Below are 25,640 nucleotides of genomic sequence, written 5' to 3'. Positions count from 1 at the left end.
CTCCCGGAAGCGGCGCGGGTGCCGCAGGGTGTGACCCCGCGGACGCGAGGACCCGGCTTCGCCTCAGGTGCTGGCTGGCGGCAGGGAGGCGACAGCCGTGGGTGACGAGGGCGGCCAGGGCCGGACGGCGAGGGACGCGGCCGCGGGCCGACAGCGTCTGCTTGGACTCCATCTCTGCCCGCCCAGGTATATGCCCCCTTCCCGGGCGCTCGCTTCTTGCCTGGCACCGAGTTGGGAGCCTCACCGCCGTGGGCGTGTCCATCCTTCCTTTCAGCTTTGCGGTGCGTAGGTGCGTATTATCATCCTCCCCCCCCCCCCCTTTTTCTTTTTTTGGCGCGGAGAGGCCAAGTGACTTGGCCAGGGACTTTCGTGAGGGCATCGTGCGGATTAGCAAGCACGATCGTGTCTGTTCTACAAACATCTTCATTTTAGAAGTGAGAAAGTGCCTTCTTTTGCGGATTTTCTTTGCCTCTCTGCCCACATAGGTCTTTTTTTTTAAATTTTTATTTATTTATGATAGTCACACAGAAAGAGAGAGAGAGGCAGAGACACAGGCAGAGGGAGAAGCAGGCTCCATGCACCGGGAGCCCGACCGGGTCTCCAGGATCGCGCCCTGGGCCAAAGGCAGGCGCCAAACCGCTGCGCCACCCAGGGATCCCCTGCCCACATAGCTCTTATGTGAGGGGTTTTGCACGATTTTTTTTTTTTTTTTTAAGATTGATTGATTGATTGTGAGAGAGGGGGAGAGCCCGTGCACAGAGGGAGGGGCCGAGAGAGAAGGAGAGAGAATCTTGAACAGACACCGCCAGCTCCATCTCAGGACCCTGAGGTCACCGCCTGAGCCGAAATCGAGTCAGAGGCTTAACCGACTGTGCCCCCCGAGCGCCTGTCTTTGTAAGATTTGCCTGCAGTTGGGAACCGAGGAATAGATGCCTTGTGCAGGTGGCTGGATTGCAGCGTTCTGTCTTATCAACCCAGTATACCGAGTCAGCAAGTGTTATTACCAGAACTCTATAGGGAAGAACCTCCTGTGGTGGCGGGTTCTCAAGGTACCATAACCTTACATTAACCTTAATTGATTTACTGGTTATTTTAGTCTGTCAAATGGGCAAAAATCCAGGACTAACCTTTTGCTGGATGGTCCGTTCACCTCAGTTTACACAGCTCGAGTGTTTTCAGGCTCTCTGATTTCATACAGGGTGACCTTAAAAGTCACTTCTACAGAGAGGCCTTCCCTGCCACCTTATCAAAGTAGGTCTTCCCAGTTTTTACTGGAATCACTTAGCACTACTTTTCATTTTCTATTTAGTGTTAACTTTACACCTTGAGAGTCTTTACAACTTAAGAATTTGTGTCCTTGTTATTTCTTGCCTCCTTTACTAGATTAAGCATCCCATTAAGGGGACATGTCTCTTCTCTTTTCTTTTCTTTTCTTCTCTTCTCTTTTCTTTTCTTTTTTCTTTCTTGCCAGTTTATACCAGCTCCTATTATGCTACCTCGTAAATTAGATTTTCTAATATTTTTTGAGTGCATGAATGGTCTTATATTCCTTTAACTTCCTCAGTTACCACCATTATTTTATCTTGGGATCCATAAGGTGGAAAATGGTTTTTAATCTCTCTAATTAAAGCTACTTTCATTACATGCACAGTATGTTTCACTATATATTTTGCCCCTGGAGTTAATACTATACACTTCTTCTAAACTGTTACCTAATATTCTTAGCAGATTCTAAGCTTCTCTTACTTAATTTGGCCTCTTATCCTTAATTCTTGAATATTGTGTCTCTTTTTCCTATAAATATCCTGTCTTGGATTCTTCTCGCTTCTGCTTACTGTAGTCTCTCAGGTAGCTGCCTGTTTACACAGATTTGAACTAGACCTATCTTCTAAAACAGGACATAGGGATCCCTGGGTGGCGCAGCGGTTTAGCGCCTGCCTTTGGCCCAGGGCGCGATCCTGGAGATCCGGGATCGAGTCCCACGTCGGGCTCCCGGTGCATGGAGCCTGCTTCTCCCTCTGCCTGTGTCTCTGCCTCTCTCTCTCTCACTGTGTGCCTATCATAAATAAATAAATAAATAAAATAATTAAAAAAAAAAAAGATTTAAAACAGGACATATCATTAAGTTAGGTAATGACATTTCAGTGCCTATGTTCTCAGAATATCATTTACCACAAGCATTTTATTCCAGGGTAAGATATGTCTTTGTGATCTGTTTCATTCAGCCTTCATTTAATGGTTTAATTATTGATCCCTTTTTTTTTTTAAATGAAACTTTCTCATTGAAGCATGACATACATACAGAATCCTCCCCAAAACATAAGCATGCAAGTTGACATATTTTTAAATTTTTTTATTTTAATACCAGTATGATTAACATACAGTGTTATATTAGTTTCAAGTGTACAATATGGTAATTCACTAATTCTGTGCATTACTGTGTATGTCAAGATTAAGTTGACATGTTTTTAAAAGGTGAATTCTCCCCATGTATCTACCACACAGATTAAAAAATAAATATTGATACCACCAAGCCAGAAGCCTTTCCCAGTCCCTTTCTCATACCCCACTGGTTTGGCTGTGTCACTTCTATTGAGATGGAAATGTTCTTCTATTTAGCAAAAGGTTACAAGCCTGAGATTTGTCCTTTTAAACTTAGACTCATAAAATATAATTGTATTTTCATTTTTACAGATAGTTTCAGAAATGTCTTCCAGAAGTCCCAAAGGTTTAATTAAAGGTAAATGGGGATCAAAGTCTAGTAACTCCAAATCAGAAACTGCATTAGAAAAATTTAGGGGAGAAATTTCAGCCTTAAAAACATCAGTGGATGAAATCACAAGTGGAAAAGGAAAGTTGACTGATAAAGACAGACACAGACTTTTGGAGGTGAGTGGCCTTATAAATGTTTTTCAATTGTAATAAACTTTGCTGTTGGAGATAAAGTATTTTCCCAATAATGATATAATTTAGTTTTTCTGTTTATTCACTAAATGTAAAAAATCAAATCTAATAATTTCAAAGTGTTCAACAGAGTTCAGATTTTAACATGAGTGTTTAAAAATCCATTTTATCATGTATATTGGCTGCTTTCCAAGTAATCTTTGTTTCAGATTTTTTGAGGTAAAATCATTACATGTATTGGCATTTTGCATTCTGTTAAACTATATTTCAGGTTCTCTAATTTACAGTTTGTTATGGCATAGTCAATAAAGCAGCTAGGAACATATTAGAACTGGGAGATTTTAAATTTTTTTTTTTTAATTTTTTTTTTTTTTTTTTTTTTTTTTTTTTTTTATGATAGTCACAGAGAGAGAGAGAGAGAGAGAGGCAGAGACACAGGCAGAGGGAGAGGCAGGCTCCATGCACCGGGAGCCCGACGTGGGATTCGATCCCGGGTCTCCAGGATCGCGCCCTGGGCCAAAGGCAGGCACTAAACCGCTGCGCCACCCAGGGATCCCGAGATTTTAAATTTTTAATCGTTAATTTAATTTTATTTTACAACAGTTCTCTTATTATTCATAGTTAGAAAATAAATGACCTATATTAAATAGTATCATTGGATTTCTTTAAATTTTATTTTATAGGCACATCATAAAACCAAATGATTTATTATTCTTTTAACAACACATACTTATTCAAGCATTGAGAAATGATCTATCACTAATTCTTAGACATAAAAATTATTTTGCAGTCTGGTGATGGAATCTAATAGCTTCCCTGAGAGATCTCTTTCCAGTTCTTTCCATCTTTGACAAGCACTGGTTGTCAAAACTTTGTTCCTTTATAATCAATTGAAATTAAACCTCCTGTAACTTCTCCCCATTTGTTCTAATTGTATGTATTACAGGCATAGAACAAGTCATTTTTTATCCATATGAAAACTTCTCAGATATTTGACGGAATCTTCCTTCCTTTTACTTTTCTGTAGACCAACCCCATACTCTTTAGCTTTTCTAGCATCTTATAATCCTGGTTACTTTCCTGAGCACCTTGTGATGCTTGTGATGTTTTCACATTCCTTGAACAATATTGGTGTGTGTGCTGTGCACTGTGGCAAACATGAGTTGAAATGGCACTGTTATTTCCGCTAATCTGGATGCTGTACCCTCCAAAAGCCTAAAATTATATGGGCTTTTTTTTTTTTTTTTAACTGTATCATACTACTGCCTTATCTTAGGCTTGAGGCAACTAAAGTCCCCACATCATTTTCACAGGGTCAACTAACTCAGTTTCCCCATTTTATATTTGAACAATTGCTTCTCCCCTCCACCTCCATGCAAGTTTGTAGTTTTATGGTGGTTTTACCGTCTTAGCATGTAAAGTCAGTCTCTTAACTTTTTTGGGCTCCCCAGAGTTGCTCTCTGCCTTATGTCAGCAGCAGTTTAACAAGCATGCCTTCTTTATCTTTTAAATCCTTGAAAATGTGAACACTCCTTTGAAGATCATCTTTTAGAGTTGATACCAAATCATTTATTAACAAAAAACAAGTTAACGAATGCATTTTTATCCAGTTGTAACATTCTGTAATTTTTAAGTTCTGTTGCTTCAAGTTCATTAATGAACGTGTATCTATCTCTTGTATGGCTTGCTTTTAGCCTTTAAGATGATTAGAACTGGTATTATAGAAGGATGATTATCAGATACTGATGTGAGAGCCAGCTTTTCTTTAGCTTTCTCTTACCATTCTTGACAGAGTTGGTTTCTCTTTTCTGTGTATGTGTCCCATTCATTTTATATATATCTTAAGTACGGCACTTAGTGTATCGCAGTAATTTATCAGTTTACCTCTCTATGAGCTCTCTGAGCATAGGACCTCGGCTTCATTTTCTTTTTGGCCCTGGTATCTAGTATAATGCTGACTTGATGTATAATAAACTCTTCATAAATGCTTGTTGTATGTTGCTTATTTTCATGTTTGACCTGGCTTTGTTCTAAGATTCTTCTTAGTTTATATCTAGAAAATTCAAGTCCTAGAAGCTGAGAGGGAGAAGAATGCATATCACCTCACAGAGAAAGACAAAGAAATACAAAGACTCAGAGAGCAGCTGAAAGCCAAGTATAATAATACTACATTGCTTGAACAGCTGGAGGAGAAGACAAAGGAAGGCGAAAGGAGGGAACAGCTGTTGAAATCCTTGTCTGAAGAGACAGATGTATTGAAAAAACAGTTGTCTGCTACAACTGCAAGGCTTGCTGAACTTGAAAGCAAAGCCAGTACACTCCGCTTATCACAGGTACTCATCATTTCTTTTTTTTTTTTTTCATCATTTCTTTAAACTCAGATTTTTTCCCTTTCTGGTACAATTTTTTTTAATTCTTGTGAAGAATGGGTTTGTTAAAACACACTTGTCAAATGATGAAACAATAGAGTTTACTAACAAGTTATTTTTTATTTATAGCCTGGTACCCTCTCTATAAGCAAAAATAGTTAATATGGCTCCCTCCACTCCCCAGATCATTTTTTTGTGCAAAGGAATATTCAGAATACAGAATATACTGTGTATCTACAACATCCAAGGTTTTCTAGGGTTTTTTTTTCCTGTAGTTTCTATCATAAAGACAATAGCCTTCATTTTGTTATTTTCAGATTTGAGATACACAATTATAATATCCGGTTTGCTTTTTCGAGCTACAAGTGCTTTTGCTCCCTCCTCCTCTGTTTTAAAGTTACTAGTGAGAACAAGGCTTTGTAGGTAGGCAGATCTGAGTTCAGATTTTGGTTCTACCACTTGCTAGTTGAGTGAACAAATTCCTTAACCTTTCTAGCTTTAGAGACAATGCTAGAATTCACCAGACCCTTCTTCTAAACCTCAGTTTCCACACTGTTAAAATCAAGATAAGAATATTGGAGATTAAAATAGGTGAAGGAGGTAGAGAGGTATAAAAAAATAGAGAAATAATCCTGGAGATTAAATGTGGTGATATATGTAAATCCCCTAGCATGGTGCTTGGCATATAGTAAGTGCTCAAGAAATGATTTCTTATTGATTAGATCTTTGATTCTTTTGCAAATTTGAACATTTAGATAATATTAATAGTATTATTACCACCTATAGAAGAAAATCTGTAGCTTTCAGATATACCTCAAAGTTAATAAGGGTCTTTGCACTTTTTCTCCTATTCAGAATAGTCAGAGTGATAGGGCCTATACCATTTACATGTACTGTCATAGATGGGCAATTGAGTACTTTTACAGGTGAATTCAAAGAGGATATGTTGATAAACCAAAGGAAGCCGATACCTCTGCCAGATTTTCTTTTCCTGCTTTCTACCGCCACCTTCCAGGCTAAGCTTGAGCCAGTGGCCTGCCGGCCTAGCAGAGCTTTCCCCATGGCCCTCAGCGATGCCGATGTGCAGAAGCAGATTAAGCATATGATGGCTTTTATTGAACAAGAAGCCAACGAGAAAGCAGAGGAAATAGATGCGAAGGCAGAGGAAGAGTTCAACATTGAGAAAGGTCGTCTCGTGCAAACCCAAAGACTGAAGATTATGGAATACTATGATAAGAAAGAAAAACAGATTGAGCAGCAGAAGAAAATTCAGATGTCTAATTTGATGAATCAAGCAAGGCTCAAGGTCCTCAGAGCAAGAGATGACCTTATTACAGACCTGCTAAATGAAGCAAAACAGACTCAGCAAAGTGGTAAAAGATACAACCAGAGTCCAAGTGTGCTGGATGGACTGGTCCTCCAGGGTTTGTACCAATTGTTGGAGCCCCAAATGATTGTTCGTTGCAGGAAACAGAGCCTTTCCCTCTGGTAAAGGCTGCAGTGCAAAAAGTGATTCCTATGTACAAAATTGCCACCAAAAAAGATGTTGATGTCCAAATTGATCAGGAATCCTACCTGCTTGAGGAAATAGCTGGTGAAGTGGAGATCTATAATGGGGATTGTAAAATAAAGGTTTCCAATACTCTAGAAAGCTGACTGGACCTTATAGCCCAGCAGATGATGCCAGAAGTACTGGGAGCCTTATTTGGTGCAAATGGCAACAGGAAGTTTTTGAACTAAACCTTTGGGAGGGGTAGAGTTCATCCACTGTTCTCCTGCTGTGGCGTGGAAGTTTCTGATATTTGAAGAAACGAGATATCTGTGTGGCTTCCTCTTCTCTGTTCTCATAGTCTGTATTTGTCAGTGGATACTCTGTGTAGCTAATGCCCTTATCCTAATTGTTAACAATAGAAAGTTTGACTTCATATAATCAGGAAAGCTCCTTCTTAGCTTATCTAAAAGTAGCACAACTTTCATCGGCTTCTGTAGTGTGAAGGTGAGGGTATCAGATGGTGGTCACAGGAGCTTCACCAAGTCTCCGCTCTTCCTCCAGTCCTCTGCTTCTAGTTCTTGAGCCTAGAGGTGATGTGTACAGTGTTCTCTGACATGAAGTCTTTGCTCTTAGGCTTAAAGTGCATGGGGGCCATGCATACCTCCCAGCATTAGTCGCTTCACTGCTAACCTGTTTGGGCCTAGAAGTGTTCCTCATCTGTAAATGTGATTTAAAACCTAAGCGGTGAATATGTCTTATTTATTAAAACAAAAGGTTTAAAAAAAACAAAACAAAAACAAAGAGGATATGTTTTTGTAGAGAATTTTCACACAGCTAAAATTCATAAAAATTATAGATCCAAAGTGATCACCTAAAACTTTTCCTTAAAGCTCAAGAATTAGTTTCTCCACTTTTAAATATGAATTCTGGTAGAAATGATAACTCTAAAAAATGTATTCTTATAACAATCATATTATAAGGTTATTATTGATTTCTATGTTAGTCGGCCTGCTTTGATTCTGTAACAACCTACGAATCTCAGGGTCTCATAAAACAGATGTTCATTTTCCTCCCATGTCACGGCCTTGTGCAGGTGGGAGTGGAAGAGGCTTTGCTCTGCAGAGTCACTCAGATCCAGGTTCCTTCCTTTTAGTGGCTCCCCCGGCCTTGCACCAGATCCTCTGTGTACAGCTGTAAGCTAGAGGGAACGTGTGGAGCATGAAGGGAGGGTTTGGGGACCAGGCCTGGCATTGGCATATGTCACTTCTGCCCCCATTCCATCAGACAGAATTTGGTCTCATGGCCTCACTAACTGCAGGGAAGGCTGGGAAATATAGTCCACAGTGTACCCAGAGGAAAAGGAAGAGGCTTTGGTGAACTGCCTCTGTCCTAGTTTTTACCAGGACAACTAAATTGAGGGGGAGAAAGGGCTACTGGGATGAGCTAAGAACCTTTGGAGAAAAATATTTTGTGATTTATTGCCAGTGTTCACACAAGTCTGCTTCCTTAAAGGTGTTAAAAGACTGAAATATAGCTTGTTAGGAGTTTTGTTGGTTAGCCTGGATACCTATCCATCCAACCATCCAACCACTTTTTTCCCCTCTGTGTGAAAATTAAAAAAAAAAAAAAAAGGAAAGAAATTTTGTCTTGAGTTCCATATAATCTGTATGGACTAATACTAATTAATACTAATACAAATATAATTCTAGAAAACAACTTTTATTTGACAATTTAATATTTTCCAGATTTCATTTAAACAGCCTACTTGTTTAGTTTTGTCTCATTGTGGTGAAAACCACTGGGCAATTCTTAGGCACTGAGGTATGCTGTGATCCAGATGGCCTCAGAAATCAAATTAGGTATGAAATCTCAGGGCTTCCACTCTGCTGAGGAAGCTTCCAGATCTTCCTTCTCCTCTGGTACCTGTCACCTGGCATGATGGTTCATCAGCATGTACTAGATGTGGATTTTGAGATGTCCTTGTGAGGTATTCTCTGTTATTATAGAACCAAATATGGTGAGGAAACTTGTTAAATTTTTTATATTAACTAATATTGGTTTATTTCAGACTATGGCTACAAGCTGCTTCAACTCATCAATGAATGATATTCATGAAATGGAAATACAACTGAAAGATGTAAGCTCATTTTCCTTTTATTTATTTTTATTTATTTACTTTTTAAGGCTTTTATTTATTTAAGAGAGAGAGCACGAGGAGGAGCAGAGAGAGAGAGACCAGAAGACGCCATGCTCAGTGCAGAGCCCAGCGCGGGGCTTGATCTCATGACTGAGATCATGACCTGAGCTGAACTCAAGAGTCAGATGCTTAACTGACTGAGCCATTGAGGCGCCCCTCATTTTCCTTCTATTAAGTTATGGGAAGAGAGGATTAATTAATTCGTTCTTAAATTTCATGGAAATTGACAGCATTGGTGCTGTGACTTGAAAATAGTCTGTTGAGGAGAAAAGAACTGAATGGTTTGAGATCATCTCCCTACGTTACTACCTTTAGGTCTCTTTCTAGGCATTCAAGAGGGCCAGTTCCTCTAGTCCTAGTCTCTTTAGGCAAGAAAGCCCTAGAACTCACCCAAATACCTCAACAATTTTCCTTCTTCACCTAAATCTAGTTTGCCCAGTTATTATATTATGTTGTAATTTCACTTATAATTTTTTCTTTTTATTTATCCATGCAAGATGTATTTATTCATTTGAAACTCTTCTCTTGGAATCAGGATTTGCTTTTGTAGTTTGCAAAGGAAACACATTCTCTGTATACTCAGTACTTTTCTGTAGAATTTGAGATGAGGTTTTCTAGATACATGGTAAGGCTATATTACTTCAAACTTATGTGTTAAATAGATTGGTGTGTTTCATTGTGAATTGAATTAATTGAGGACATAGGATTATTATTCACTGTATTTTTTCAAGTTTTAGTCTCAGATACACAATGTAGAAAATTCTTGAGTTAATTATTAGGCCAGTAGGTAGGTATTTTGATTCCAGAAATATTACTGGCAAGTCTACTCTTCTCTAAGTTTCTCTTAAGATTCCTGTTTTCTTTCATCTAGCAAGTGTACCTTGAGGTCTATTTGATCTTCCAAAGAATTTAAATCTGAGTGTCTGGATCGCAGGGTCCTATAGTACCTTATCAAAGTAACTCACCTACAGGTAACTAAGATAAAGAAGAAACATACTTTTTAAAGATCTATCAAAATAAGTTCCTTGTGTCATATGTTATACGACCTTTATTGTTCCATGTATGTCAATACCTACCAGCTGCACAGATGTACAGATGTATGAATGATTTATGTGCACACCTCCTACTTCCCCTTTACTTGCTCCAGCCATGCTGGCTTTCTAACTACTCCTTCAATACACTACCTTTTCTCTCTGCTCTGCCTGGCACACCGTTTCCCCAGATATCTTCATGACCTTCCTTACCTTATCAGATAATATTCAATTGTCACTTTCTTGGGTGGGAGGGGTAGGGGTGGGGCCAGGGCCAGAGGGTTACCTAGCCACCTTTTCTAAAATTATAGCTCCCAGACAATTCCTATTACCTTTCCCTGCTTCTGTAACTTTTCCTCTCATCGCATATTACTGTTAAACTTACAATATATTTCACTCACGTATTGTGTTTATTATGTAAGTCTTACAGTGGTATATGTTTTACGAGGGGAGGATTTCCATGTTTTTTTCACTGCTATATGCCCAGTGTCTAGAACATTTGAATTTTATTAGTACCTGAAAATATATGCTATTGTCTTAAACATACATGTAACTTTTAGGCTTCTTGGTATCAATTGCTTCAAATATCAGTTAAAGTTATTTTTAGATAATGACAATTCTTTGTATGAAAATAACTTTGAAATGTTATACATGGATACCCAACCTTTTTGTTCTGTTTTATCTTCCTGGCTTACTTAAGGATCATATTGTGCTCCTCTGCTCTGTTTACCTTAGAAAAGGATTTCAGATAAGTGGAGTAAAATTTAACCCAACTCACCATCCAATGGTCTAGACTGAGCAAGGCCTCCCAGACTCTCCTGTGCATATGAGACTAGGGGATCTTCATAAAACACAAATTCTGATTTCATTGGTTAGGGTAGGGTCCGAGATCCCACGTTTCCAATAAGCTCTCAGCTCTGCGGTATTAACTTACACAGTTGAGGAGCAAGAGATGATTTAGCTGTGGTTGTCTCTGAGCCCAGGGGGAGACTAGGAAGCAGGGAAAGCAACCTGTCACTCCTCTGAGCACAGGGCTCACATTATTCTGCTTTGAGAGCTCAGTAGTTCCAGTCCTTTGCCCTTCCTCCAGGTTCCCACAAAGCTTCTTGGATCACTTTGCCCACCTATTTCAAGAATCAGTATTCGTTATGCTGAAAAAAGCCCTAAAAACCCATGTTCACCCTTCTTAATGCCTAACTGTATCATTCCTCAGTGACCATTTAGGTTGACATTTTTAGATGTCATTTGAAATAATTACATGGAGTTCATACTGTAAACATTGTAGTGTCATTGACTTGCAAACCAAATAGCTAAGAGGAAGCTGAAGTAGGCATTTCTTGCTCTGAATTTTAAAAATCTGATTTTTAAACAATTTAAGGAAGGTAAATAACAATTATTTGCTGGACCTGATCTGAGAAGGCTGCGGGTCGGCCCCACCCTCTGCAGCCCCGAGACAGGATGGTCCGCGACCTCTGACCTCTGTGCAAGCTTAGGTTTCCTTTCCTTGCCAGAGGAGCCAGTGTCTGTTGTAAGCATTAAATGAGTTTACTCTTGGGGAAAAAAAAAAAAATTCAAATTTACAGAAAAGTTACAAGAATAAAAATGGTAAGTAGAACACCCATATACTCTTTACCAAAATTCAATAACAATAAAACATTGTTAACATTTTGCTTCATTTTATATATCTCTTCAATCCCCACCCAGACCCCCCAGAACATAAATTTTTTTTCCGAACCTTTTAAGAGTGAGTCGCATGTATTACAGCCCCTTAAACCTATATACTTCAATATATATTCCTCAGAACAAGGATGTCTTCTTCAATATATATTCCTCAGAACAAGGATGTCTTCTTACATGTCTACAGTACAGATAGCAATTTAATTTTTTTTTAAGATTTTATTTAATTATTTGATAGAGGGAGAGAGAGCAAACAAGTGGGGGTGGGGGTAGGAGCAGAGGGAGAAGCAGATTCCCCACTGAGTGAGGAGCCCTACTCAGCGCTCAGTCCCAGGACCCTGGGATCATGACCTGAGCCGAAAGCAGCCACATATTCCAGCTTTGTCAGTTGACTCGCTTTTTTTATTCCTCCAGTATAGACTAACATTTTAACCTATGTTAGAGTTTTTGCTCAGGAAACATAAAATGGATCCCTGTGAAGCCTGAGGAAGAGCTTTAGTAGCATTCACTTTTGCCTACTTGTGTTCCATATTTTTTTTCTGTTCCATATTTTTATTGATAATTTGAGTGGAAATGTTAAATGCATGCCTTATAAATGTATAGAGGGCACAAAGCTGGAAGAGATGATAATGCAATGATGACTCTAAAGATGCAAAACTAATATAAACATTTATTGATAGCCATCAAGTCCATTTATTATTGATACTATTTAGAGAAGAAAGCAAATGCAGAAGACAGTGAGGCCTGGAGGAAAGAAACATGGACTACTTTACTAATGTAACATCGCCATCACCTGGTCTTTTAGAATATTGCCCCTCAAATCTTCAACCAACAGTTCTGTTTCTCATACTTAAGTGATGTATGGACAGGTTCCTTTAAAAGAAAATTTTCGGGGCACCTGGGTGGCTCAGTCCATTAAGCATCTGGCTTCAGCTCTGGTCTTGATCTCAGGATCATCAGATCCAGCCCTGCATTGAACTCCCTGCTCAGCAGGGAGTCTGCTACTCCCCTTCCCTTTGCCCCTTTTCCCTGCTCCTGCTCTCCCTCTTGCTCTTGTGCTCTCTCTCAAATAAATAAATCTTAAAAAAGGAGAAAATTTTCAGCACCATCCAACGTGGACTTGAATTATTTATATTGAAATGTTTCTTGGGGCACCTGGGTGGCTCAGTGGTTGAGTATCTGCCTTTGGCTCAGGTTGTGATCCCTAGGTCCTGGGATCAAGTCCTATATCAGGCTCCCCACAGGGAGCCTGTTTCTCCATCTGCCTATGTTTCTGCCTCTCTCCTGTGTCTCTTATGAATAAATGAAGTCTTTAAAAAACTGTTTCTTAAAGTTGGACAGATTTAAAATTTGATATACAATTAGGTATCTTTAGCATCAGACACGATTTATAAAGATTTAGCTATATGCATGCTTTTTGAATCCTACAACACTACCTCTTTTGGCAGCTAAATTTGAGTATTTAATACAGAGTGAATGTACATTATCTCCACTTTCCAAATCTACTCTTAAACTCTGTGAGGAGGACTCATGTTATAACTGCCTGACAGGTACCAAGAGAAAAGTGTGTGGTCAAGTGACTGGAGGACCTTGGACTAAGTCTTTGATTCCAGAAGCTGCCTCTGTCATCCTAATCCATTTCTTAGTTCTGCAGAGAGCAGACACTGAAATTCTTTAAGCCCCATGCCTACATGCTCATGAGTTTGTAGGATGCTCATGAAAAGAGCCTAGTAAAGGTTAGAATAACTCTCTAGACTGAGGAGTTTTTATATAGAAAGATCTTTTCAGACTTGAAGCTCAGCTGTTTTATATCTTTAAAAGATAGAAATTCTTACTCTGAAAGAAGACGCCTTGGTATACAACTGAAAATATCCAGTGTGTTCCTTACTGCTTTTCCCATCTCACCCCCTGGGGTGAGATGCCAGGTCATAGGAGAGAGGAGCTACTCCTTTTTCAGTGTATTTACAACAAATGCAGGGTGATTGAAAAAGAATTGAACATTTTTGAAAGTGTTCAGTATGTGTGTTTTACTTCAGTCTGCTTTGATCATGCAACTTTTTTGTCAAGAACTTTGTGCCATCTTTTTTGGCACCCCTGAAGGGTATAAAATTATACATCCTGGCTGCCACTTCAACCACTGTTAATAATAGATTTCAACAGGTCTGAGTGAATTATGACACAAAGGCTGCATAGTATACACTTGTTAAAATCATAGAAATAGCTATGGTAGTTCCATTATAAAGGGGTTTGAAATTCATTTTCATATATTCCTTAGTTAATGAGAAATAGCTTTTTGAGAGTGTTTGATTCTTTTTAAATCATTTTGAATGGATTATTCTAGTATATATAAGGAACTACTAGATTTTTTTCATGACGTTTCCTCCCCTGAATACCCAAACTTCAGTTTGGGGCTAAAAGGCTTGTGTGGGGGATCCCTGGGTGGCGCAGCGGTTTAGCGCCTGCCTTTGGCCCAGGGCGCGATCCTGGAGACCCGGGATCAAATCCCACATCAGGCTCCCGGTGCATGGAGCCTGCTTCTCCCTCTGCCTGTGTCTCTGCCTCTCTCTCTCTCTCTCTGTGACTATCATAAAAAAATAAAAATTAAAAAAAAAAAAAGGCTTGTGTGGGTGCTTGCCGATTCTGGCAACCATTGTTTCTCTGCTCCATGTTGTTACCATCGTTCACATTCATTAGGCAGCTACTTGCCATGGAAGCATCGAACATATAAATGGAAGTATACAAAATCTAAACAAGCCTGGGCCAGCTGTCCAGGGGCCATGATCTAGTTCAGATAAGAACTATCATCAGAACACAATCAAGGTCATTAGTATAAGATGCCAAATAAATTGAATGGACATTAAAATCACTGTTGGCTTACAAAGGAGAGGGAGCTTGGTGAGGGCACTTATGGCAAGGAGGCCTGAAAGACAACCCTGGATGCACTGGAACTTGATGAAAAGGTGGGATTTAAGTGGGCACGTGATACAGGGAGGAGTTCTAGGGCATTCTGGGCAAGAGGGTGTGTATAGCTATGTGGACAGCAAGGTGGCAGTGGAGGCCAGAAATGGCTAGGCTGTAACCTGAAGAGATAGGAAGAGGCAGTTTATGGGCCATTTTAATGTTAGCCTAAGGGAACATAGCTTCAGTTTTAGCAAGTGGTGTCACAAAGCTCTCAAAAATTCTGTTACTAATTAAATGATTTAGCACTTAGGGGAACCAAGGGAGAGGTTGAACTGAACTTATTAAGAGTTGTTTTTCCTCCCAAAGTAGAATGATCATTGTATTAATTAACCTAAAGTTTGATAGTCTGTGTCTCCTCTCACTCTCTTAATGGGGGAATCACCTTCCAACCGAGGGTCTGCATTGTTGAGCAAAAAATGGACACATCTTTTTCTTTTTTCTTTTAATCCAAAAGCAGGGTTTACCAAGATCCAACGGTCAATCGTTGCTCAAGACAAATCATAGCATGGGTGCCAGGGGCAGAGGACTCAGTACAGATGAGCTTGGCTATCATGAAGGGGTATTCATGTCACTATGTAGGCCTCCTTCTGGGATGTTTCATCCATACTTTACATATGTGACATGAGGTTTAGATGTATATGGACGCTCTACACAAATAACCGTTGAGATTTACTTGCCCAGCCTCTCAGAAACAAAGAACAAGAAAAGAACAGTCTCATCATCTTAGATTGAACTTCTGGGTTAGAAAGAAGACTTATAATCTCATTGCATGGTGGTGCAGTATAAGAATTTCTAGGCTTTTCTGCCCAGAATCAGCAGATGAATTGTCTATTTTGCTAGCTTTAACTTGAATCTGTGCCCCACTTTCAGTAACAAAACTAGGGGAAGGTGGGGAGGGTAGTGTGCAATTGCTGGGGATACAGGGCTGTCCTGGCAGACTCCTTTGGCTTTTCCTTTCACTGAATTTCCAGGGATCAACTGGTTAAGAACAATGAGAGTTAGAATTAGAGGATATATGAATTTGTCCTGGTTGATAATAATACACCACCTCATAAATCTACACACCTTTGTCCATATATGCCACCTTGCTTTATCCACTAAAGTTAATGTAGCTTCTTATGTGAGGATTTGCCAGTGTCTTACCACAGATCAGGTGGTATCAGGTTTTTTTTTTTTTAATTTTTATTTATTTATGATAGTCACAGAGAGAGAGAGAGAGAGGCAGAGACACAGGCAGAGGGAGAAGCAGGCTCCATGCACCGGGAGCCCGATGTGGGATTCGATCCCAGGTCTCCAGGATCGCGCCCTGGGCCAAAGGCAGGCGCCAAACCGCTGTGCCACCCAGGGATCCCGGTATCAGGTTTTTAGACTTAGGCTAGGTGGCCAACCAAGTAAGGCTATCAGAGCATGTCTAGTTTCTTGAAGGAAAGAAACAAAATGAAAAACTGTTAGCAGTAACAGTAAACTAATGTTAGCAGTAAAAGTAAAGTGAATCAGTTTCTCTGTTATCTGCTAACTTAGATAAACACTGCCTACTTTATTAATATTATGCCATCATCCAGATGATTTCTGGAGTACATATTATACACAAAGCCAGGAATACTTCCAGAAGAGCATGGTCTGCCACTTCAAGAAACTTACTATTTAAAAGACAAAGTAACCACAGATTAAAAAGCTGAAGATGTTTGGCAAAATAATTTTTATTTTATTTATTTATTATTTGTTTGGTAAAATGACTTTTAAAAATATGTAGACATATATATATAACAACTGAGTTCATAAGCCCCTTTGCAAATCAAGTGAGTGATCCCAGCGTGGGATTTTTACTTGAGTCGTAAGAGGATGAAAATTGGTGATAAAGAGGGAGTGGACTCCTTAGGTGTGATTCTCTGAGAGGCAGCCACAAGGTGGAGTTTGGAGTTCAGGTTATTGGGCAACAGCATCTGTAACGGAGAAGGAAAGTGTCTGGACTGGGCGGGAGCACCAGCCGACCAGGCCGCAAGTCCACGTCTCTCTCCACATTGGGAGCTCCTGAGCAGAGTTGTGTGTTGGGTGGAAATCTCTGGAGCAGGACCTCTACCTCTGCCACGGAGGTGTTCTAATTTACATGGACAGACACAAAGCAAGTTGTGTATAGAACAAATGAACTTGACCCCCTGGAAACATGACTTCACCATGGTGTTAGGTGCTCTGAAGGACCTTGACGTCAGAATGGATCTCCGGGTTTCAAACCATGTGGTGGTGGTCTAGAGTTCTATTTGACCCACAAGAATTTCTTTGTACTAGGAAAGGCTACATCACTGGGGGTCCCTTACCCTTTTGAAGATTTTGGTTTTTTTTTATTTTATTAATGATTTGCTTTCATTTTCTTTTTGAGGCTCTGGAGAAAAATCAGCAGTGGCTTGTGTATGATCAACAGCGGGAGGTCTATGTAAAAGGACTTTTAGCCAAGATCTTTGAGTTGGAACAGAAACCAGAAACAGCTGCTCATTCACGCCCACAGCAGACAAAAAAGGCTGAATCAGAAGGTACTGGTATAAAAATGTTCTTTTGGGGTAGGCTTGCCTGCCATTTTCCAAAAGGAGAGATTTGTCAAATTTAGATTTTTATAAATATGTTAGAAAGTGAATTAAGCAAGTCTTATAACTCTGAAGTAAGAAAGACTATGTTAGCAAGTTTGTTTTCTCATTGTTTTCTGATCAAAGGGACCAGAGGCACAGGGTGATGGATCTCTGACAGTTCTAAAGGCACATTAAATTTTCTCCTTCCTATGTGTCCTTCCCCACTTTCACAGATCTTCTCCAACTTCATTTCCCCCAGAGTTGGCCTCCTCACTGATCATGTTTTTACTTTGCTTCCTTTCATGTATTGGTCAGTCCCAGAAGAAAGAATACATCTTATAGATGATTCTTCAGTCCTTTGAATCTCCCACAGAATTGAAATGAAGGCTCCTAGGGAGTATGCAACCTTTTTTCCAAGGGCTTTGCAGCTTCCCTGGCTTTGAGTTTCACAAGAACCCTAAGAGGTGGGGCAAGAGGGGTCATTATTCTCATTTTACAGATGGGGAAATAGGTCCAGCAGTTCTAGCTTATAAACTAAGAAAAGAAGAGAAACCTCCCATGCAAAGCACTTGTTAAAAACTGATAGCCCTAACGGGACTGAAGCTTTGAATTATATAAAGAAAAGGCTAAAGAAAGGCAGGCAAGGCTCATAATCTTGGAGCTTCACGTTTGAAAATTTTAAATGAAGCTAATGCTAAAAAAGAAAATATAGGAGCCTCTGTGGCTCAGTGGTTAAGTGTCTGCCTTTGGCTCAGGTCATGATCCCGGGGTCCTGGGATCAAGCCCCTGCTCAGGGGGCAGCCTGCTTCTCCCTCAGCTGCTCCCCTTGCTTGTGTTCGTTCATTCTCTCTCTTATCAAATAAATAAATAAAATTTTTTTAAAAAGGAAAATATAAAAGAATTGGGGGCAAAGTTACTTTACTATAATGCTTTTATAAGTTTATTACACATAAAAGTAATATTTTAGTGGTGGGCTAAGTGCCAAATTTCTTTCTTTGGCAATATAGGTTTTTCTCTCTGTCTGTATGTGTTTTATCAAAGTGATATGAACTCTTGTTAAAGTAATTTAATAGAAGTATAGAAAGGTCTGCCCACCCTTCCCTTCCCATCCCAATCGCTCTTTCTTCCTCCTATGAGAGCAATTGCTTTCAGCATTTTTTTTTAATTTTGGTAATTATATATATATGAACAATGAGTTTATATCTCTACTTGTTGATTTATCTTCTTTACATTATTACTTTATCTTCCCATAGAACAGCTATGTTACTGTTTCCACTTCTTCTATTTGTTAGTTTAACTTCAAAAAATGTACCTGAACTTCTTTTTCTCATTCTGTCAAATATCAACGCTATCTCTTGACTCTTCATTTCATAAGATCTTATTTATAGAAATGTGTTTAGTTTTAACTTCTCAGGGATATTATCTATTATATAAAAAGTGTGTTGTGCCACAATGTGTTTGTCATAGATTTTCTTCAAGAAGAAAAGCAAAAATATTACAACCATCTCTTGGCAAATGCAAAAAAAGATCTCGAGGTTGAACGACAGACCATAACTCAGTTGAATTTTGAACTTAGTGAATTTCGAAGAAAATATGAAGAAACCCAAAAAGAAGTTCAAGATTTAAATCAACTGTTGTCTTCACAAAGAAAGGCAGATGTACAACATCTGGAAGACGATAGACATAAAACAGAGAAAATACAAAGGCTCAAGGAAGAGAATGATATTGCTAGGGAAAAACTTGAAGAGGAGAAGAAGAGATCTGAAGAGCTCTTATCTCAGGTGAGCCTAACCAGTAAGACTATCCATGATCCAGAATTCGAAATTGTCATTGTACTCATCCAGTGTCAGGGACTATTTTAACTACTAGGGAACCAGCAAGGAACAAAACAAGTTCCTGCAAGTTCCTGCCCTACTATGGGATTCTTTAGAGTGGAAACAGACCCTAAACAAGTACTTACATAACCAAGTAAAAAAAAGCAGGGCAATATGATGCAGAGAGACCGGAGGCCTGAGATGGTACTGAGACAAAGGTCTTTGGGTAAGAAGGAACCAGTAAGGCGAGGAATGGGGAATTCCTTGTGGAGGAACTCAGGTGTACAAGGCAGTTGGTGAGAGGGAGGCTGGTGTGTGCCAGAAGTCAGAAGGTGTGAAGCAAAGAGGGGAATTGATGCTGGTTCCCAGTCTGGCACCTTGATCATGGTGATGCTGTGCTCAAGTTAATTCACACAAATCTTCCATGTTCTCGTTCTACTCCCCACCTTCTGCCAGGATGTCTGTGTCGGTGACATTAGAGTTACTAAGTTAGGATGGTTAGAATTGAATAGTACTTTGGCAGAAACCATTCATTTAAATCTTACTCGGCAGCATGGAGTAATGGAAAAAACATGATCTGAGATCCATACCTGGTCTCTAGTTCAGGATGTGCCGCCTTAGGAAAATCAGCTGCCTTCCCAGACTTGCAGGTCATTGATGTGTCAAATTAATCACAACAATCTCTTTTTGCTTCATAAAGGCTTTTGTGAAGGTCAGCTGAGAGAATGTGAAAGGTCTTTGTAAAGTCAAGGGCTCGGTAGAAGTTAGTTATTGCTATTATTAGAATACGAAGTAATTTTTTAAAATCATCCAAAAGTTGAGAGAGGGATTAAAAAAAAGTCTGTAACATTTGCCTTCTTAGTCTTTACCACCTAGCTTCTGCCTACAGGTGCACACAGTGATATTTACAAAAGATTAAGCAAAAATGGTTGAGAATTCTATTGCACATCTCTGCGGACCAGGAGGGCAAGGCATTGCCAGCTTTGTTATCCAACTCAGAAATATTAGCAGATGTCAGTACTTCAAGAAAGTAGGTGTGTGTGCTGTAGAGTTTGGTGCTGTTCATCGCCATGCAGTCTGTGCCCCAGGGAACTCTCAGCCAGGGTGGTTCTGCTCAGCTGCTTTATAGTTTGCCATCAAACAAGCAGCTGCAGTGACTCAGCACGACAAGCAGGTGTTGTCCCAGATAGAGATGTGAGACTGGTGAGCTTCTCATGCACCCCAGGTCACGCAACAAAAGATCAGCTATGACGGTGTTGGCTCTGTTTACATCTGACAGGTCCAGTTCCTTTACACGTCTCTGTTAAAGCATCAAGAAGAACAAACAAGGATAGCTCTGCTGGAACAACAGGTACTTATTGAGGTTGCTTCTAAATTCACCTTAACTTGTTAGGAAATGGAATATTTCCTCATGTTTGTTCTGTGAAGAACCATTTGAAAGTCATGAAAAGAATTTTTTTTTAGAGAGAGACAGAGAGCATGGGGTGGGTGGGGAGGGGCAGTGAGAGAGAGAGAGAGAGAGAATATCTTACTAAGCAGACTCCATGCCCAGTATGGAGCCCATTGTGGGGCTCAATCTCACAAACTGAGATCATGACCTGAGTCAAAGTCAAGAGTCAGACGCTTAAGCGACTGAGCCCACCCAGGCACCCCTGAAAAATGTTTTTAATAAACTTTAACAACCAAAAAAATTAAGTGACTATCTGACTTATCTTGCCATATATTTCTGTCTTTAAGCTAAACCAGATTCTCTGAACTGGGATGGCAATTGTTTTGACAGGGTGATGTTGGCCTTAGCAAATTTTATTCTTCCCCACATGGCTTCCATAGTCCCTATTCTAGCCTAGCAGGGTCTCCGCATGAGGGCTACTGTATAACTTCAAGCAGAACCCAGAGAGGTACCATTTATTCTCAGAACAGAGACCAGAGATTTTTAGTGTATTCCAAACTGAGGAATAGCCATCTCTTTCCCTTCTTCCCCTTCCCCACAAACAGGGGAGGGGGATGGGGAGGAGAAATTCCAGTCAACTTCCTGAGCTCCTCCTCACTCACCTATACCTCCAGCATTTGCTTTGCTCCTTGGATAAACCACAGCCTCAACCGTAAGCTTCATTTATCAACATCTCATTGTACTCAGATGAATTCTTGCTGAGAGGCACAAATGCTTGCCTCTTGTGCCATGAAAAACATTTATACATCTAGTCCGGAGAACCAGACAGTGTCTATTAAGCCGTAATTGTCTTGTCCTGGGCATTTGTTCCAGATGCATGCATGTACTTTAGACTTTGAAAATGAAAAACTTGACCGTCAGAATATGCAGCACCAACTGCATGTAATTCTTAAGGAGCTCCGAAAAGCAAGAAATCAAATAACACAGTTGGAATCCTTGGTGAGTTTGGAATGGTTCAACTAAAACTTCTTTTCTTCTTTCTCTTGCTGCTGTTTTTCCATTTATCAAACCAGTTCCCAAACCAGGAGGATACAGCTTAAGAATGGCTGTTTCTCAAATCAGTAGGCAAAAGAACCCCTGCTTCATCTGAAGCAGCTGCCTTTTAGCATCAACCCAGAGCGCTAGGAAGAGGGACATGATGGGCCTCAGCATCATGCCTGCTGAGTGGTGCCCGGATCTTCTCCGCCCCAGCACGGGATTCTAGAGGCACTACACAGGAGCTGCCCTGGGGGGCGTGGGGGAAGGGAGCGCACTTATAAATCCTCAACGGAAACTGTGTTTTTCTATTTAAAAAGAAAAATGCCATTTTTAGTGATAATAGACTGTTCCTGTTAATACACTGTTTTAAGCATATTAAATTAAGCACATTTTGTGGGTTACCTTTGAACACAAAATCTTTTAAAACATAAGCCTTTTAAATGATTTCTTCTATGAAGAAGTGATTTTTGACTTATTATTTGTATCTTACTAATAAGCTTTTGGGATCTGTGTTTGCGTGTTATGTCCCATTGGCCCGTATTTTATACATGATCGTAGTACTACAGAATAACGCAGATGGTGAAATGTTACAAATAGACTTCCTCAGTTTTTGAAAGAGAAAAAAGCAATTGTTAAAATCATTTGTAGCTTCTTTATGAGTAAAAGACAATATGCTTTGACTCTAGTAAGTCATTGGTTTTGAGGATTTATAATATTTGAAATTGAAATTTATAACTCATTCTGTTACTATTTTTCAAAGTATAGGAAGCTGGAGGGTATACAAAAGAGCCCATAATTTTCCTGTACTTTTTTCTTTGTGTCCCTGCTGTCCGTCATTTTTAGACTGTGCTATAAAATATTCATTTTTAAGCTTTATCGACTATTCTGAGTTCCTTAGGGGGAAAAACATGAAAAAGGAAAGTCACAAACATTTTATGCAGTATTTTCATCATTTCTGTGTGTAACCTGTTTGATCAACATTAACATTTTTTTGCTATTATTGATTCTATATTGTTTTTATTGCTGAACTTGCTGCTTTTTTACAAAACTAGCAAATTTGGCCAGGCTTGCACACAAGTCTACCTTTACATTTGGCTCTAAGTATTTTAATAGAACCTATCCATGTAAACCCCCAAGCCTAGTAATTTTTGGGTAATTTGGGTAATTTATAACCACCTCATATATATTTATTTTTCAGAAGCAGCTTCGTGAGCTTGCCTTCACAGAGCCATTAGTCACTTTCCAAGGAGAGTCTGAAAACAGAGTAAAAGTTGCCTCACCAAAAACTCCCACTGCTGCACTGAATGAAAGCCTGGTGGAATGTCCCAAGTGCAATATACAGTACCCCGCCACAGAACATCGAGATCTGCTTGTCCACGTTGAATACTGTTCCAAATAGCAATATAAGTATTCTTTGTTTTTGTGTCAAAAGATTCAATACTGTATCTTATGTTAGCTTATGGATATTTTGAATTACTTATTTCACCTCTTACATAAGAAACTGCCTCTCTACCTTCAGAGACTCTGGTATAGGAGTGAATCATTGTATTTTTTTGGCTGCTTTGCATTTTCCTTGACAGCTTTACCTCCCTGAGATGGTTCATCTTCAGGCTTCAGTGATGGAATGTGTGAGCTGAGACAGCTGACATTTTGCACTGTTAAAGTACTTGATGAAGAAAAGATAGTTCAGGTTATTGCTCGTGGATTAAATCTGTTGCACCAACAAGCAAATATTTTATGTTTTGTAGGTTTTTAAAAACCAGTGATAACTAACCAAGGATCTTAACTATGTTGGCTTTTGTTACCCCAAGCCTCATAAACATACAATTCCGATTTTCATGGCCATTGTTATACTTTCTATATTTTTTCCTTTCTATTACAAGGCGGTTATTAGAAAAGTTGGAAATTTTCTTGACCTTTTTTGCTGCTTACTGTTGAAACCTAGCTGTGTTCTAAGCACAAAGCAGATTCTGCTTAAGGAATACTCAGTGGCCACATAATGTTCTCTTTCATACTAACTGACTGTAACTTTAACTTGAATTTTGTTACCACATGTTGGTCATTTAAAGGTGTTATAATGAATTTTAGCAAAACCATCTAGCCCTCTCATTTGATTGGCAGGCATTTTATTTATTTATTTTTGGCACTCTTTAAGTTGGGCAGTGTAATGAGCAGATATTTGCTTATCCGAATATATATTTTTATACATGTGTGTGTAAACCCCCAATTTTTTTTTTATTTCTTCAAGTTTTCTAAAATGCTGAACACAGGGCTACTGTTAGTAATATAAAGGAGAAAAGAATAAAATTATTTAATAAGTTTTAATATGCCTAGTGTATATGTACATAGGTAAGTATTCTCAGATTTCTCTCCTGAGAGGTGTGCAAAACAATGGATTCACTTATAGTGTAAAACAATAAGGTAGTTAAGGATCCATTGGAACCCCAAACCACATGAGGCTGTGAAAGGTTTAGCAGAATCCCCACAATCATTTAAAAAAGAAGCATATACATTCTTGGGGGTTTCAAACTCCCAAGTCAACTCCAAAGCCATTCTCTCTACCCTGCCAGAAAACCCTTGTGAATTCTCCAAACTCAATATACTTAAGTGATAATATAACCAGAGTAGTGGAATGTTCCTTGAGTCAGAGAGGAGCCAACTGATGTTCCCATCCCTCTGGTCTGAGAAGTTGTTGTGTCTTGTCGAACCTCTGCTCCACCTGTTCTGTGGATCCCTGCTATGCGAGTTCTCCAGCATCTCTGATCTCATTCTCCAAACACCTATTAAATGCCAACTACATGCAAGTCCCTGGGCTAGGTATTAGTGATACGGTGATAATAAGATGCAGCCCCATCTTCACCATCTAGCAGAGGAGGCCAATATCTAACAGATAAGTATAACACATCGTAGGAGGTGCTATAATCAAGGTATATGGAGGGTACAGAAACTGCCTTATTCTAATAAAGACTGGAGGTCTTACTCTTGAAAGATATAAATCTTATCCTAAGATTTTTAAAAAGTGGGGGGAGTAAGAAGTAAAGTAGCCTAAGAAGTAAAATAGAGCCAACCTCAGGTAGCCCCAGGGCAGGTCATGCGCTTCAGAGAGGTGAGCCTGGCACTGAGCACAGGGACAGTCCTGTACACCAGTGACATGGTTCACATGTACAGCGGCTCTTCAGGAGGAACACCACCACAGTGATCCCGGTGCTGAGGCTGGAGAGAGACTTCTGAGTGCCTTCACAGGAAACCGTAGAATACAGGGCCCCGCGGCCTTAGCATAGCCTTGCCATGAGCACAGCAGGTGGTCCCACTCTGCTGGTTTCTTACCAATGTTCTTCCATGTAGGTGAATAATTTCAGTCCAGAGACGATTCCATGATCCAGGAGGGCAGGCAATACTCTCTCAACACGTGGCTTTCTGATGCTCTTGCTTATCCCAGAGCAAATTTTATGAGTCAAGGGAGCCAACCGAAAAGCCCCCTCCAATAGGAGCTGGGTGATGTGAGGCTGGAAAATGGTGCCCTTAATTAAGGGGGGCTGCACCTGCTCAGCTCCAGCCGAGGTAGGTCCTATGCACATGAGTCTCGTGTGGCTGACCTTTCAGATTTCCCAAGAGAAATCTGGAATACTTAAATGTGAAATCCTCCAATTTTTAAATTGGAAAATTAAAAACAACACTATGTGGGGCCACACTGCCCATTTGTAGCCTTTGTGTAGAACATCCAGGTGGGGCAAAAGCAGTGGTGGCGAGCTTAGCCTGCAGGGGTGGCAGGAAGTGAAGGCAGACTCTTGATCCAGCCTGCCATCTTGGGACCGAGGTCTCCCCCCAAGTCCAGTTCAACCAAATAGGCATTATCCAAGGGACACAGTGAATATGGCCCTCCCTGACCATTCCCTTCCACCTGCCATCTGTTTTTTTTTTTTTTTTTTTTATGTGGCTACACTTACCAAACAGAACTGGCTGGCTGCCAGCACTTTCTTGCTTCCCTCTGCTTCCTAACTCGGACAACTGAGGGTATCTGTGGGCTGGTGGGGAACAATGAGATCATCAACTTGTGTGGTTTTGGTCCGGGAAATCACCTCACCCTTGGATCGTGTTAAAAATGTTGATTTCTTGGCTTCCCCTAGATCTCCTAAATCAGAATGTTTGGGGGTGAAGAGCATGGAATATACATTATTAAGCTCTCCAGGGCATTCTGGTGTTTTA

The 25,640-nt window shown here is 39.9% G+C and overlaps 1 protein-coding gene and 1 pseudogene across 7 annotated transcripts; both read left to right on the top strand.

Annotated features, from left to right (window-relative positions):
- Nucleotides 1-23,759, top strand: CEP55 (centrosomal protein 55). Of its 7 annotated transcripts, none has more exons than XM_072806023.1 (9): nt 1-289; nt 2,695-2,889; nt 4,962-5,237; nt 8,834-8,902; nt 17,009-17,159; nt 18,660-18,973; nt 20,286-20,357; nt 21,270-21,395; nt 22,633-23,759. In XM_072806023.1, the coding sequence occupies exons 2-9, from the start codon at nt 2,707-2,709 to the stop codon at nt 22,831-22,833; spliced, it is 1,392 nt and encodes a 463-aa protein (XP_072662124.1). In that variant the 5' UTR covers nt 1-289; nt 2,695-2,706; the 3' UTR covers nt 22,834-23,759. The 7 variants fall into 7 exon arrangements, with proteins under 7 accessions (XP_072662124.1, XP_072662125.1, XP_072662127.1 ...); XM_072806024.1 differs by having other exon boundaries at nt 5-186; XM_072806026.1 differs by having other exon boundaries at nt 6-281.
- LOC140621122 (V-type proton ATPase subunit E 1 pseudogene) lies at nt 6,255-7,028 on the top strand (annotated as a pseudogene).
- Nucleotides 23,760-25,640: the final 1,881 nt, after the last annotated feature.

The sequence above is a fragment of the Canis lupus genome, chromosome 29, assembly GCF_048164855.1.
Source record: "Canis lupus baileyi chromosome 29, mCanLup2.hap1, whole genome shotgun sequence".
NCBI classification, from domain to species: Eukaryota; Metazoa; Chordata; class Mammalia; order Carnivora; family Canidae; genus Canis; species Canis lupus.
Note: the sequence above shows the minus strand (reverse complement) of the source record. Positions and strands in the feature narration are given on the sequence as shown.

What these genes read in the sequence shown, in the direction of transcription:
- CEP55 (XM_072806020.1), top strand. Translation starts at nt 930, where the DNA reads ATGCCTTGTGCAGGTGGCTGGATTGCAGCGTTCTGTCTTATCAACCCA. An exon ending in GTACACTCCGCTTATCACAG is followed by an intron (nt 5,238 to 8,833) that starts GTACTCATCATT and finishes GGTTTATTTCAG; the next exon opens with ACTATGGCTACAAGCTGCTT. An exon ending in CTGAAGAGCTCTTATCTCAG is followed by an intron (nt 18,974 to 20,285) that starts GTGAGCCTAACC and finishes TACATCTGACAG; the next exon opens with GTCCAGTTCCTTTACACGTC.